The sequence below is a fragment of the Fusarium coffeatum genome, assembly GCF_003316985.1.
Source record: "Fusarium coffeatum strain FIESC_28 chromosome Unknown BRIP53273_contig_69, whole genome shotgun sequence".
NCBI classification, from domain to species: Eukaryota; Fungi; Ascomycota; class Sordariomycetes; order Hypocreales; family Nectriaceae; genus Fusarium; species Fusarium coffeatum.
This window is the reverse complement of record NW_022157865.1, coordinates 1-12,738: the sequence shown is the minus strand read 5'-3', so window position 1 is coordinate 12,738 and position 12,738 is coordinate 1. Positions and strand designations below refer to the sequence as shown.

Genomic DNA, 12,738 nt, shown 5'->3' with positions numbered 1-12,738 from the left:
TAAAGGTTTCGCCAAGCACATGGCGTGGTTCGACTGTAGTAATCGAGGCCTCTTGAATGGTGTTGGACTGTTGGTGGATTGGGCAGCCTTGGAACCGGAACAACCGGCGACTCAAAGAGGGAGTTAGAATTGAATGCTACCATATTAGTTTGTCGCTTTACTAGGTACCTAGTAAGTGGTGGGTTTACGATGCATGTTCAACGGTCGTGGGGCACCGTTGGGCTGAAGATTGTTGTGAGACAGCACAGACAATTACTCTTAGAGAAGGCTGACTCTATTAATATTACGTCTCTGAAACCAACGTCTTGGTATGCTGGAAATTGCTGGTATTGAGGAATTGATCTGCTCAAGAATAAACAGATCAGCATTAGGGCATGTTTTGATCTACCTCGAAGTTACAATGCTTGGTCTAGCTCCAGATCTAATCTAATGCCCGTTACATGCAGTGCATAATTACATGCGGTATTGCCGTTGTTGATCTCGGTTATGCCCAAAGCTCTGGAGACTACTGAAGCAAAACAATGGAGATGGCGTGAAATGGGACGACACTAGTGACTTTCGAAACCGTGCTTGTGCTTGACATGGCAGCTCGCTTAGACGATTTCTCCGGATGAGTCTGGAACATTAATCATTGAAGCATCATTGAGACCTCTACCTACAAGTGTAGAGTCTACTCACTTCTATGACTGCATGGATCATCCCATTGGCATAATTTGTTTCCAATGCCAAGAATCGGGCATAATTTCGCATACCAATGAAAAGTTCAAGCGCATGGATAACAAGGATACCCTCACTTTATGCACACAATCCCTTTCCTTGTCCATCCGGGGAATAAAACGTCCCTTTGGGTAATTCATCCTGAGCTAAATGCTCACGATTCCACTTGTTTTTAACATTTCTCCGCCAATATCGTCCAGTATTTCTTTGTGCCCAGCCTTGAGGTGCAGCTCGAGTGAGTGTTCTACCTAATTTCTAAACAATACCCGCAGCAGGACTCAGGTGAGCGAAAACGATAAACAAGAGCCACCAACTGAAAGGGTTGCAGTACTATCATAAACCCTGACCAATAATTGAAACCAAGTCACCTGCTGTGCTTGTGCTGCAGCCCAGCCTACGAGGAACTTTGATTCGGGATCTCATCCCAGGCACAAGAACCCCTGCAAAGACAACCCCCGTTTCACCTAGACTCGGCTTATCCATCCCCTTGTGGGCTTCCATCTCCTGAAGCGATGACATTTTGAGGCTCCTCCGTCCAAGACATGGGACGGGGAACTGCAGGTGCCCAGAGTTTCTCTTCTATTTTCTTCTCCAGTACTGTGCAGGGCACCAACCATTAGGTCATTGCTAACCAAGGAACATCTATCTAATAGTAATTCCGAGTATATGGTATAGACCAATTACTACCTAGTTTCTCTCGCCTTATGCGAGCGAGCAAGGAATCCCTTGATATTCAACATGCCAATCTGATCTGTCTCTTCTCTCATCTTACTCGCTCTTCCCAAACTTTCACCTCTATCCGTGACGACTTTTCCTCTCGTCTCTTTTTTGCTTCTTCTCTGCTTACGTCTGTCATTAACAAAACCTTGTTCCAATTATTTTGCAGCCCTGGTTCTGGCTGAGTCCATTCATTTACACGTCACTCTTCCTCATCATCATCACCATCAGGCTGCCAAACTTCAGCTCCCCTCTCACGAGAGCCTCATCCACCAACTTTTAACGATTACGACTATTCTCCCTTTACAACATGGCTATGTAGAGCTGTGGGAACATTCCACGGTAGCGACTACTTTCAGAATCATGCTCTCGCCATTAAACACGACGAATCGACGATGCGCAACACTGAACACTATAGATAAATACACGAAATCTAGCAGCAATGAGCTCTGAAGCGAGTCAGAGCGCCAATGTTGCTCGTCCCAAGTACCGCCAATCTTACGATTCGTATCATCGACATGTTCGCTCAGTTCACGGGGTCAACGATGTTTCTGAGCCTGGACCATCAAGCGCTCTCGATAGTACGAACTCGCACCGGCACGGGTCGGGCCTCTCTGGTTCTGTTTCTGGCTCTGGTCCTGGTCCCAGCGTTATTAGCTCTCAACCTCAGCAGCCCGGAAATATCGCTTCCTTCTTCGATTCTGAGAGATTAGCCAGTTCAGCAGCACCATATGATCCAAGTAATAGGAGTACACAATCTACAGCCAAGGGCATCCGATGGCCTTTTCTTGGAAGCATCAAGTCGCAAGTCAGTCTACCGCTGCCTCCTTCGCCGCGAGCAGGAACTCCAGCCGAGCCTACTGAAGTCGAATTACCATGGCGACCCGTCTTTCTCCATCGACGAATCTTGGTTCTTTATGTTGTTGCGTTTTTAGTTCTCATTGCAGGAGTACAGATCGCACTTCAACTATCCGAACACAACGATGGTCTCCACGAAGCTGATGATGCGTCAAGGTATCTGTGGCAATATGGTACGACTTTGGTATTCATCGTTGTGGCTGCTTTCTGGAACAGAGTCGAGTTTCAAGCCTCGGCCGCTATGCCCTGGATTCGCATGCTGAACAACCAACTCGAAGTCGACAAGTCTCTTTTACTGGATTACGTTTCTCTTTCTGAGCCTATGGCTATTATCAAAGCTGTCCGGAATAGGGACTGGCTTGTTGCAGCTCCGGTCAGCGCCGGAATAATATTTAAACTAATTGTTATATTCTCCACGGCCTTTGTCACGCCCAGAGTCATCACTGTTGCTCGTTACGAGACTGCTATCACAGTCGAGACCGAGTTCTCCAACAGTGCTTCCAGGCTACAAGACACTGGATCGTTACCTTATTTTACTCTCGCTGCTTTGGCGGCCGACAACATTTCTTTTCCGAACGGGGTTACTCCCGAAACAGCATATACACCATTTTCTAGCGATATTACAGATTTAATAGGCATTACGGCGGACGTGGATGGATTTATTGGGGTTTTGGAATGTGAAGATGCCGACGTATCTTTGGATTCGATGAGGTTGGATGGAGGCTCTCTCACGTTGAACGTGACGATGTCGGAGGCGGGATGTTCCTCAACACAAACCATTTCGAGCACGAAACTTGCGACTACCAAAGACGAAGACCTAACAAGGGCATTTCTGGCATTTCAACCAGCCAGTTGTGGTGGCTCAACGAAAGACGACGAACAGCGAGTAGCAATTATGGCTGGTATTCTGGACCTCGATATCGATCAACTGAAACGGCAATCGAAAACCTCGAATGGGCGACTCGGCAACATCTCGTCAGCGACCGGATTTCTTTGCAAACCAAAGTACAGTATCACCGAAGTTACAGTTGCCAAGAGTTTTGAGACAGTTCTCTCAATCACTCCCAAACCTGAAGCGAAGGACACCACTCTCGACCAAGTTCACCCGTGGGCAGTCACCCGGGCTCTGTTCAAGTCCTTAGAATCCGATGAATTGTCTGAGAAGCAGCTTCTATCTACATTCATAAACTCGTCATACAATGGAAGCGCCATTCTCGAAGTCGACGAGGCTATGTCGGCTGCACTCGCGCTGGGTTTAAGAAACGGATGGGATTATCCTAAGGCCGAGTCACTAACAGACAAGGACATCCTAAGACATCTTTCCAAACGATTCTACGCACAATCTTCAGCTCTGATTGCTCAATACGCCATGATGGAGCCATCACCTAGCTCTTCGACCGCTGTCACCAGCTTTATTGGACGACGACTCATCGTACGACCCGCTCCCGCATACTTGATAACAGGACTTCTGGTACTTTGCTTGCTTCTTAGTTTGGTCACGATACTCCTGGTTCCGAGAAGAGGTTTTCTTCCACGAGATCCCAGTACTATCGTTGGCATGGCCTCGGTAGTCGCACACAGTCACCCGCTCGTTGAATCGCTCACGGGCATGGGTCCTGCACCTAATAGAGTCCTCCGATCAAGGCTCGAGGCTTCGACCTACATGAGCGGAGCTGAAGGCCACGAGAAGCTGGACAGCCCCAACTTGGGCTACTTTCACATCTTCGGGGGCAGAGTGCCTACAGCAACCGCTCAGCCGAAGAAGTACGACTCTTCTACTTGGAGACAGCCCAACTCGATGCACGGCCTAATCCGACTGATATACCTCTTTGCCCTCGCATGTATCATCATAGGTTTCGAGGTTTCTATTCGCTTGTCGCAGCGTTACAATGGGTTGAGGACGATGGATGACGATGCAGCATACTTTGCATGGACTGTTGTGCCAGCTTTTGTCTTACTTTTGGTGGCCATGTATATGCTGTCGTTAGAATGGTGGACGAGGCTCCTCTCCCCATTCTCCCACCTAAAACACCGGGGAGACTTTGATGAGACTGTTGGCTTGAACTTGGCTAATGCTTTGAGGCATGTGGCTTTTAGACGAGCCTTCAAGATCCGTGATATCGCTGCCTTGGCTGCCATTTCTGGTGGGTTTGTGGCACTCCTCGTGGTAGTTGCGTCTGCTCCTTTATTTGATCCCAGGCCCATTGAGCTTGACAGCAGCCTTCCACTACGTACCGAAGACTTCTTCGCCAACAGTCTAGCATCTTCTGTCGACGACCCTATATGTACCGATTGTAACAACGACACCATCATGGCGTCACTGATACTCGCCGCCGATGCTCCTTATCCTCGGTTCACCTACGCCGATCTCAACATGCCGAGTATATCCTTAGTCAACAAGGACAACAGTGATAATTTGATGGTCAGCGCACAGCTCACAGCAATACGGCCAAACATGGCGTGTCGACTGTACAAGTCTGAGGATATTTCCACCAACCTCACCCTCGAAGTCGAGCCCAATGATGGAACGGTCAACCCGTTGCGTGTGGACCTTGCGGGTGAAGCCTGTGGTGGACTGGGACGACAAAGTAGCAGCAACGCTATCATTGGAACGACAAAGGGCTCATCCCGAACGCAAAGCACCAAGAGCTTGAGCGGTAGCACAGTCTTTGGCGTTGGGCAAGGGAAGACAAACTCGACATCACAATGTTCCGATTGGATATACATCTGGGGCCAGCTCGATAATCTGGGAAGCAGCGATATGTCGGTGGGCAACATTAATGCTCTCGCCTGTAACGAGACGATCGAAGCAGTTGATGTCGATGTTGTCCTCCAGGGCGCTGAGCTTAACCTCTTCCCAGATCATCCTCCTGTTCCTGTCGAGCACAGCGTCAAGGACACGAGTGTCGCCATACCGGAACTCAAATATTCGTCACTTGTCAACGTCTCCTCGGATGGTCTGCTCGACCCTTTCTTTGCAATGCTGAACGTCTCTCAATTTGCTGTGCCCGATTCGACATTTGGAAGCTCATCTGCGGATGCTACAAATCAAACCCAGTCAGCTATACTGTCTCAGCATGGCATCATAAGAGCCCAATCATTGAATTTCAAGAGTCGACGCCATCTATCATCGAAGGGCACGTTCCCACAGACCAATAACACCGCTATTGTCAGCGGCATTGACCCTGATTCGGCAGTGTCTCAGGCTGTTCCGATCATCAGCGGTAGCAAAATAGCAAGAAAGGTCAGATTGCACCAAGATGAGATCGCTACGAGGGTTCTTCAGGGCCTTGTGGGGGCACTGATGCTCCTTCACCTTTTCTCGTGGGTGTATTGGCGACGAGTTCGACTGCCTCGCATGCCGACAACTATCGCATCTGTCACGGCCCTTCTCGTTGACGGCAACTTGTTCAGATCGCTACCGCGTGCTGCGCAATGGCAGCCAGATAGTGAGCTCGAAGCCATCTTCACCGAAGGGGATGCGCCACAGCGTTTCGAAATGGGATGGGATCGCAAAGGACGAACTAGAGGACGAGACGGACGGGCCAAGAAGAATGAAGGCAATTTCGGTATTCGAGCATTTATTCCTAAGGATTCTATACCAGAGGATGTTGAGATGAGGCCAATACCTCCCCCCAAACCAACACCAAAACCATCACTGGGAATGGTTCGCCAAGGGACAGCAACGTTGGGGGCTGACGGTACCCGACGGCAATCCGTATTGCTCACCAAAGGCTACACCAACATTTCCAAACCTAAGAGCTCTAAGAGCTCGAAGGGTTCTGAAGGGAGCAGGGAAGTAAGGCAAAAAAGATCCTTCTCATCGGCATTGAGTGGGCCGAAAGAGTTGGTCAAAGTGTGGTGGGCAGGAGGAAGTTGATACAATATTCATTGGATTTTAATGACATGAAGGGGAACTTAAAAGTATAAATTTGATTTGATAAATTAGATGTATGTAATGATGATTAATTTAGATATCCTACCTTCACGTCATATCTCTCTGACAGCTGTGATGCTCCATCTTCTTATATCGGAATTAGAGCTAAGTGATTTCTTGAATGTTGCTATTCCCGTCGACACTAAAAATCTGAGGTTAGTTAAATTCAACCAATTAAAGACCCCACCATCCGGGCCGATCTATCCCGAAGCCAAAATAATTTGCCCGACGAAAATTTAGCAATACGGAAGTGCAATGGAGATAAGATGGAGGTACTTTAGGGACTTGATAATTGTCTCAACACAATTATCAGCAAGTTGGAGAAGGATGCTTGATGCTTAGATAGGCTTGGGGCACTAGAATTATGAAGTTGAGGGAAAATTAGTGATGGCAGATCTCAGTTGTTGCAACTAAACATTAATGACTTACACATGCCCTGTTCGTTATTCTTATTCACCCGGACTTCGCTCATGTCGCGTAATGATCCCCCGAACTCGAGGTACCATGATGGCGTCTACAACCTTTTTTTTTCTGAGCTCCCAGTTCTTTGGCGGGTCTTCGTCTAGTTGTGTGCCTTATAGCGCCTCGGTCACCTAAATGCCTCGAAAAAACAGCGGAACTGCCCTGAAATCGCCCAAATGTTGCCCTCTCAACGGTCGCTTCTGCCTCCAACGCTGGGTTCTTGACAAGGCCCCTGCAGTCACTTTGGATCCCAAAAGGGCTTAGTCCACGCCAAAGCTTCAAAGTACCTCAGTCGTCGGAGCTCAACATGCAAAAAACTCCACGTCTGTCCAACCCCAAAGATTTCCTCCGATCCCGACTCTTTCTCTCCCTCTCCTTCTCACGACAGAGCTGCATCACTCTCCGTCCTTGACCTCTTCCCTCCGCTCTCGATTTCCTGTTCGTGACCTCACGTCACGTATTTGAATAATTCTTCTTTCAATTGCCAATCCGGCCGGTGAGTACTTTTTCCTGTGCCCCCCAATACCCCAAAAGTGGCTCAATTCATATTCGCGCTGCCCCCCATGTTCAACACCGACTAATATCTCTATCAATTAGAAAGGACCTTAATATCTTCCACAATGCTCAGCGCCGCTCTCCGAAGGCGCGTCCTCGCCCCTACCCACAGCGCTCTGCGAACCGGCTTCGCTGGCCACGTTGTGCGATACTATGCCTCGTTCCCCGAGCACCAGGTCATCAAGATGCCTGCTCTCTCTCCCACCATGCAGGCTGGCAACATTGGCGCCTGGCAGAAGAAGATCGGTGATTCCATCGCCCCCGGTGACGTCCTCGTCGAGATTGAGACCGACAAGGCCCAGATGGACTTCGAGTTCCAGGAGGAGGGTGTTATCGCCAAGATCCTGAAGGACGCTGGTGAGAAGGATATTCCTGTTGGCAGCGTAAGTCTTTCAATTTTTGAATCCACTCAGCCCACCACTCGGGGTTCGGGGTATCTTGGTCCTATGGCCAATATCGTTCAATAATGATGTATAATGTTACTAACTGCTTTTTAACAGCCCATTGCCGTTCTCGTTGAGGAGGGTACCGATGTCGCCGCTTTCGAGAAGTTCTCCATCGAGGACGCTGGTGGTGATGCCGCTAAGCCCGCTGCCCCTAAGGAGGAGAAGTCTGAGTCCAAGTCCGAGTCTGCTTCCACCCCCGAGCCTTCTCCTGAGCCTCAGCAGTACCAGTCTGAGGGCCGTCTCCAGACTGCTCTCGACCGTCAGCCCAACATTGCCGCTGCCGCCCAGCGACTTGCCCGCGAGAAGGGTGTCAGCGTCGACGGCCTCAAGGGTACCGGCAAGAACGGACAGATCACTGAGGCCGATGTGAAGAAGGCTATCAGCAGCCCCGCCGCTAGCGCCCCCAGCGCTACCTACGAGGACATCCCCATCAGTGGCATGCGCAAGACCATTGCCAACCGCCTGGTCGAGTCCACCCAGACCAACCCTCACTTCTTCGTCACCAGCTCTCTTTCCGTCAGCAAGCTTCTCAAGCTCCGCCAGGCTCTCAACGCCTCCGCCGACGGCAAGTACAAGCTCTCCGTCAACGACTTCCTGATCAAGGCCATCGCCGTTGCCAGCCGAAAGGTTCCCCAGGTCAACTCCAGCTGGCGCGATGGTAACATCCGCCAGTTCAACAACGTCGACGTTTCCGTCGCCGTTTCCACCCCCACTGGTCTTATCACCCCTATCGTCACTGGTGTCGAGGGCCGTGGTCTTGAGGCCATCTCCTCTCAGGTCAAGTCTCTTGCCAAGAAGGCTCGTGATGGCAAGCTCAAGCCCGAGGAGTACCAGGGCGGTACCATCTCCATCTCCAACATGGGTATGAACCCCGCTGTTGACCACTTCACTGCCGTCATCAACCCTCCCCAGGCCGCCATCCTCGCTGTTGGTACCACCAAGAAGGTTGCCATCCCCTCCGACAACGAGGCCGGTGTTGAGTTCGACGACCAGATCACCCTCACTGCCAGCTTCGACCACAAGGTCGTTGACGGTGCCGTCGGTGCTGAGTGGCTCAAGGAGGTCAAGAAGGTTATCGAGAACCCTCTTGAGCTTCTTCTGTAAATTAGGGGTAGAACATCTACCTACCTCTGAATTCAGATGCATACGGAGAGACCAAGGCAGTCGAGCGTGGAAATGACTTTTTATAGAATAGGAGGAGATGATCTCTCGGACAGAAGAGATGCGGCAAGGAGTTTACTTGGGGATTCGTGGGGATGCCCACGAGAGTGATCCCGGGTGGAAATCTGTTGACCAAGGCGACGAAGAACTATGGACATACATAGAGCTACATTGCTGGGTCACGTCGCAACAAGTGTGGAAGATTTACGAGGCGGAAAAGCCCATGTACAATGACCATTGATTAATAATGTTATATCCTTTCGAACTTGGGGGGTGTTTTGGACAAAGAATCTATTGCATATCCCTCATTATATACTCGCTCCTCTCTGTATTGCCTGTGGTTCATCCTTCGTGTCTTCGACGTCCCAGTATTTGCCATTGGCAGGTACTTGCATACGTAAATAAGCTTCATGGTCTACCAGCATTTTGTCAATCATCTCCTATGGATCCCACCCCAGTATTCGCCGAGGCCATCGACTGATGCATCAGTTTTGAAATAGCGAAGCACCATCTCAAGTCTTCGTAAACTTTACGATCAACGTAGCAGGTGCTCTTTGAATGCCTGTGCAGGGGAATGGATATCTTGTAAATATGTGTATTATATGACATGAGGTGAGATTAGTCTTGTTAACTCATTCGTTCGTTCATTCATTCATTACCATTAATCGAGACATGAGCCCTAGAATTGTGAGACCACTGATGGATCAACAGAGTCAAACTGCTGAGGCATGCTCATACTGCCCCGGGCCCAGTTGAATCCTCCCATCCCGTCCAAGCCCAGGTCACCCATCACCATCCAGTCCAACGGTATATCCATGATGCCCTGCATAGCATCGGCATCAAACGACGGCACATCAATCTGTATCGCCTCCTCATCTTCAGGATTCACCATTGTCACCCCTTCGCGCTCCGCGACCTGTTTCAACAGTTCATAACTCTTGTTGCTGGTACTTGCTCCAACTTCGATGATAGTCTGATCAGTGTCCTCCCTGGACAAACCCAACTCGAGGGCATCAGCAAGGGCCAAGGCAGCTCCAACGAAACAGTACCCCTTTACATTTGTCTCTCCTGCTAGCAAGCGTCGCTCGTACCACGCTTGAGCAGCCTCGAGAACAGAGCGAAGTTCTCCGTAGCCCATAGCCGGAAGCCCACCAAGACTATCGCGCTGTTCCTCTGACTTCTTGATGAATTCTAGTCCCACCGAAAAGAGCGTCTGGAGGGGAATTACACGGAAAACACCTGCGCCGTTTGTGATGAGACGGTTGAGGCCTGTCGTGGGGTCAATCGAACCACCGGGAGGATACGGCCCATATCGGGGCGTCGAAAGACTGCATATTTGTGCAAGCTTAAGCGACGAATCGAGACAGACCTTACGGGAGTAGTAGTAGGTTGGGTCGTCGTTGGAACGGGCTACCATGGGCTGATGAAGAGATAAGAAGCAGCGATATGTGAACATTTGGACCAGAGCGCTGTGGAATTGGGTAAAGATAATACGTGGCTGATGTCTCTGGGCTTGCGCCAGAGCTGCAAGATTCTCAGTCAAACTTCGACATGCTTTTGTGAGTTCAGAGTTAAGACGGAGTGTTTCGGAGTAGGAGTCATTCGCCCGAAATTCGTTGACATGTTTGATGATGACCAAACGCAGTGCATAAGACTTCTGAAGGGCAAGTTGAATTGACATGTCGGTCAAGGTCTCCGGATTGCTAGCTAGTTGTCTGTCGGCATCCGGCTCGTCTGTCAGTTGATCGTCGTTAAGGTTAGCTGGGAGTTTTGTATCGTAGTGCTTTGAGGACAGCAATGGCGGGCCTCCAGCGTCGTAAGAGGATTGCAGGTTGAGTTCCAAGATAGTTGCCCATAGGCGTCGACGCATCTCGGAACGATAGACAGACATATTTCCGAGATGTTTTGGGTCTCGGTGTAGTCCCATATACATGGCCTGCCTGACCAAGGATCCAGTAGAAACCCAAGTGAGATCCTGGCCAACAGCGCAGCATCCTTTGGCAATGCTCATCATACACATGATTTGAATGCCGGCTATCGTCATCCTACTTTTCTCCGGTGGCAGCATGAGCCAAATCTGGACCTCATGCACCCACTGCATAGCAGCAGGTCGCAAGCTAAAGACATCATCGTGGAGTGTTGCTCCAATGGCCATACAAAGCTGCATTTGCATGACAAACACTTGGCTAGCAGCTTCTGGGTTCTGCCAATACCTCTCGTACTCTGCTCGGAAGGTAGGCCGATGGAGAATCCGGATCGCGCCTTCAAATGTGTCGAAGTATGCATTGACAAGCTGATCCACAAGGCCACGTTCCGGGATGGTTTGTCCCAGCTTGTCTGTCGATACAGGTTTGTGACGGTTCGCTTTGATGATGCGAGCCAAAGTCTTACACTTGGCGAAACCCATATTAGGCTGTTTATTTTGTAACTCTGCCGACTTGAGCACATCAAGAACACTAGGAAACTATGTCCATATTAGAGAGATGACTTCAGCATGTAGGGTATCAGGGTATCAGACGAACCATATCAACACCATTCATCCAGTGGCTCTGGCCAAAGAATCTTGTCTTGGAGACAGTCCCCTTCATTGGGGCTGGATTCTGTTCTTCATCGTCGGGCTCCTCTATCCTATCTCGCTCCGGTTTAGTGATATAACATGTCTCGGCCAGCTTCTGCTCAAGCTCTTTCACCCTCGCGGCCAAAGCATCAACAGTCGAGGATTCTGAGTTTGATCCAACTGTTGAGCTTGGGACACTGGAGGATTGCCGTCTTGCAGATGAACTTGATGGGGATTGTCTTTGATTAGGGTCAATGGTAGGCGCTGATCTCCCTGGCACTTGCGAAGATGGGTCTGCACCAGCAGTATGGCTTGTGCTTTTCTTGTTTCGTGAGGCCGGTATATGTGTAGGGGCATAAGTACAAGGTGAGATCTTGGATTTGACACAATTTACACAAGGTAAACTGCGGTCGCATCGTATCTTACGGCGCCGGCATTGCTCACAGGATAGGGCCGGCCGGCGCCGCTTCTTCTCCGTCTTGGCGGCCGAAGACACGGCAGTTCCACTACCTGCAGTGGAAGTGTCGACCGGGAAATTGAAAGAATCGTCTACCGGAGCTTCGGCTCCTTCGGCAATGGTCTCTTGACTTACATCAAGTGGATCATTGAAGAAGAAGCTCGGAGTCGACAATGTGATTGGGGACGAGTTCTGAGGCATGCTTGAAGACCCAAATATGCAAGGAACTAGGATCAAAAACAGCGAGACGACGGTGAATTCGAGTAGTAACACATAATTAGCTCTCTACGAGAGAAAGGAAGCCGCACGCATCTTCGTGAGTCTTACGGGCATTGGGTATTAAACAATATGACGGGAATGCAAAAGACCGAGCCAAAAGACCGAGCTCTGTCAGTGATAGGGTATGAGCTAAACCCGAAGGGGGAATTATACATAAGACTTGAATCCTTCTTGACTATCACAGTGGTGCTTACTATTATTGATCGTTCGTAGAGTGCTTTTTTCGCTCTTCGATGCCGGAATCCGTTTCAACGGAAATAAGCAACGGTCCAGAGTTGGTCCGTCATTTGCGGAAAAATCGGACTCTTAAATCCATTGACTGTGATCTTGAATCGTGGTGGTGATTCTTGTGTGGGTACTGACAGAAATGGATACCATGACTCTAGAATGTAGCGGAGATTCGAGACTCAGCCTGGTACTGAGAGATCGTATGACGACCTCCTTCCTCGTTGTCTCTTCGACATCAAGTCGTGTTCCTTTATTGCACTTCGTACCTTCCACTTCCAAAATGTCACCAGCCACAGGTCGTTTTAGCCACATGGGGCACCTAGGTACAACTGTCTGCCAAGAGCCCAAGAGACGAAATAATTTG

At 49.7% G+C, this 12,738-nt stretch overlaps 3 protein-coding genes across 3 annotated transcripts; 2 read left to right on the top strand and 1 right to left on the bottom strand.

The window, feature by feature from the left end:
• Positions 1 to 1,876: 1,876 nt before the first annotated feature.
• FIESC28_03207 (uncharacterized protein) lies at positions 1,877 to 6,172 on the top strand (the record flags this gene model as incomplete). The annotated part of the gene is made up of 1 exon (XM_031157356.1): positions 1,877 to 6,172. One exon carries the CDS (start codon positions 1,877 to 1,879, stop codon positions 6,170 to 6,172), a length of 4,296 nt encoding a protein of 1,431 aa, XP_031018488.1.
• A 1,139-nt stretch (positions 6,173 to 7,311) lies between these two features.
• FIESC28_03206 (uncharacterized protein) lies at positions 7,312 to 8,796 on the top strand (the record flags this gene model as incomplete). The annotated part of the gene is made up of 2 exons (XM_031157355.1): positions 7,312 to 7,629; positions 7,747 to 8,796. 2 exons carry the CDS (start codon positions 7,312 to 7,314, stop codon positions 8,794 to 8,796), a joined length of 1,368 nt encoding a protein of 455 aa, XP_031018487.1.
• A 736-nt stretch (positions 8,797 to 9,532) lies between these two features.
• Positions 9,533 to 12,068, bottom strand: FIESC28_03205 (uncharacterized protein; the record flags this gene model as incomplete). The annotated part of the gene is made up of 3 exons (XM_031157354.1): positions 9,533 to 11,317; positions 11,376 to 11,704; positions 11,855 to 12,068. The coding sequence occupies 3 exons, from the start codon at positions 12,066 to 12,068 to the stop codon at positions 9,533 to 9,535; spliced, it is 2,328 nt and encodes a 775-aa protein (XP_031018486.1).
• Positions 12,069 to 12,738: the final 670 nt, after the last annotated feature.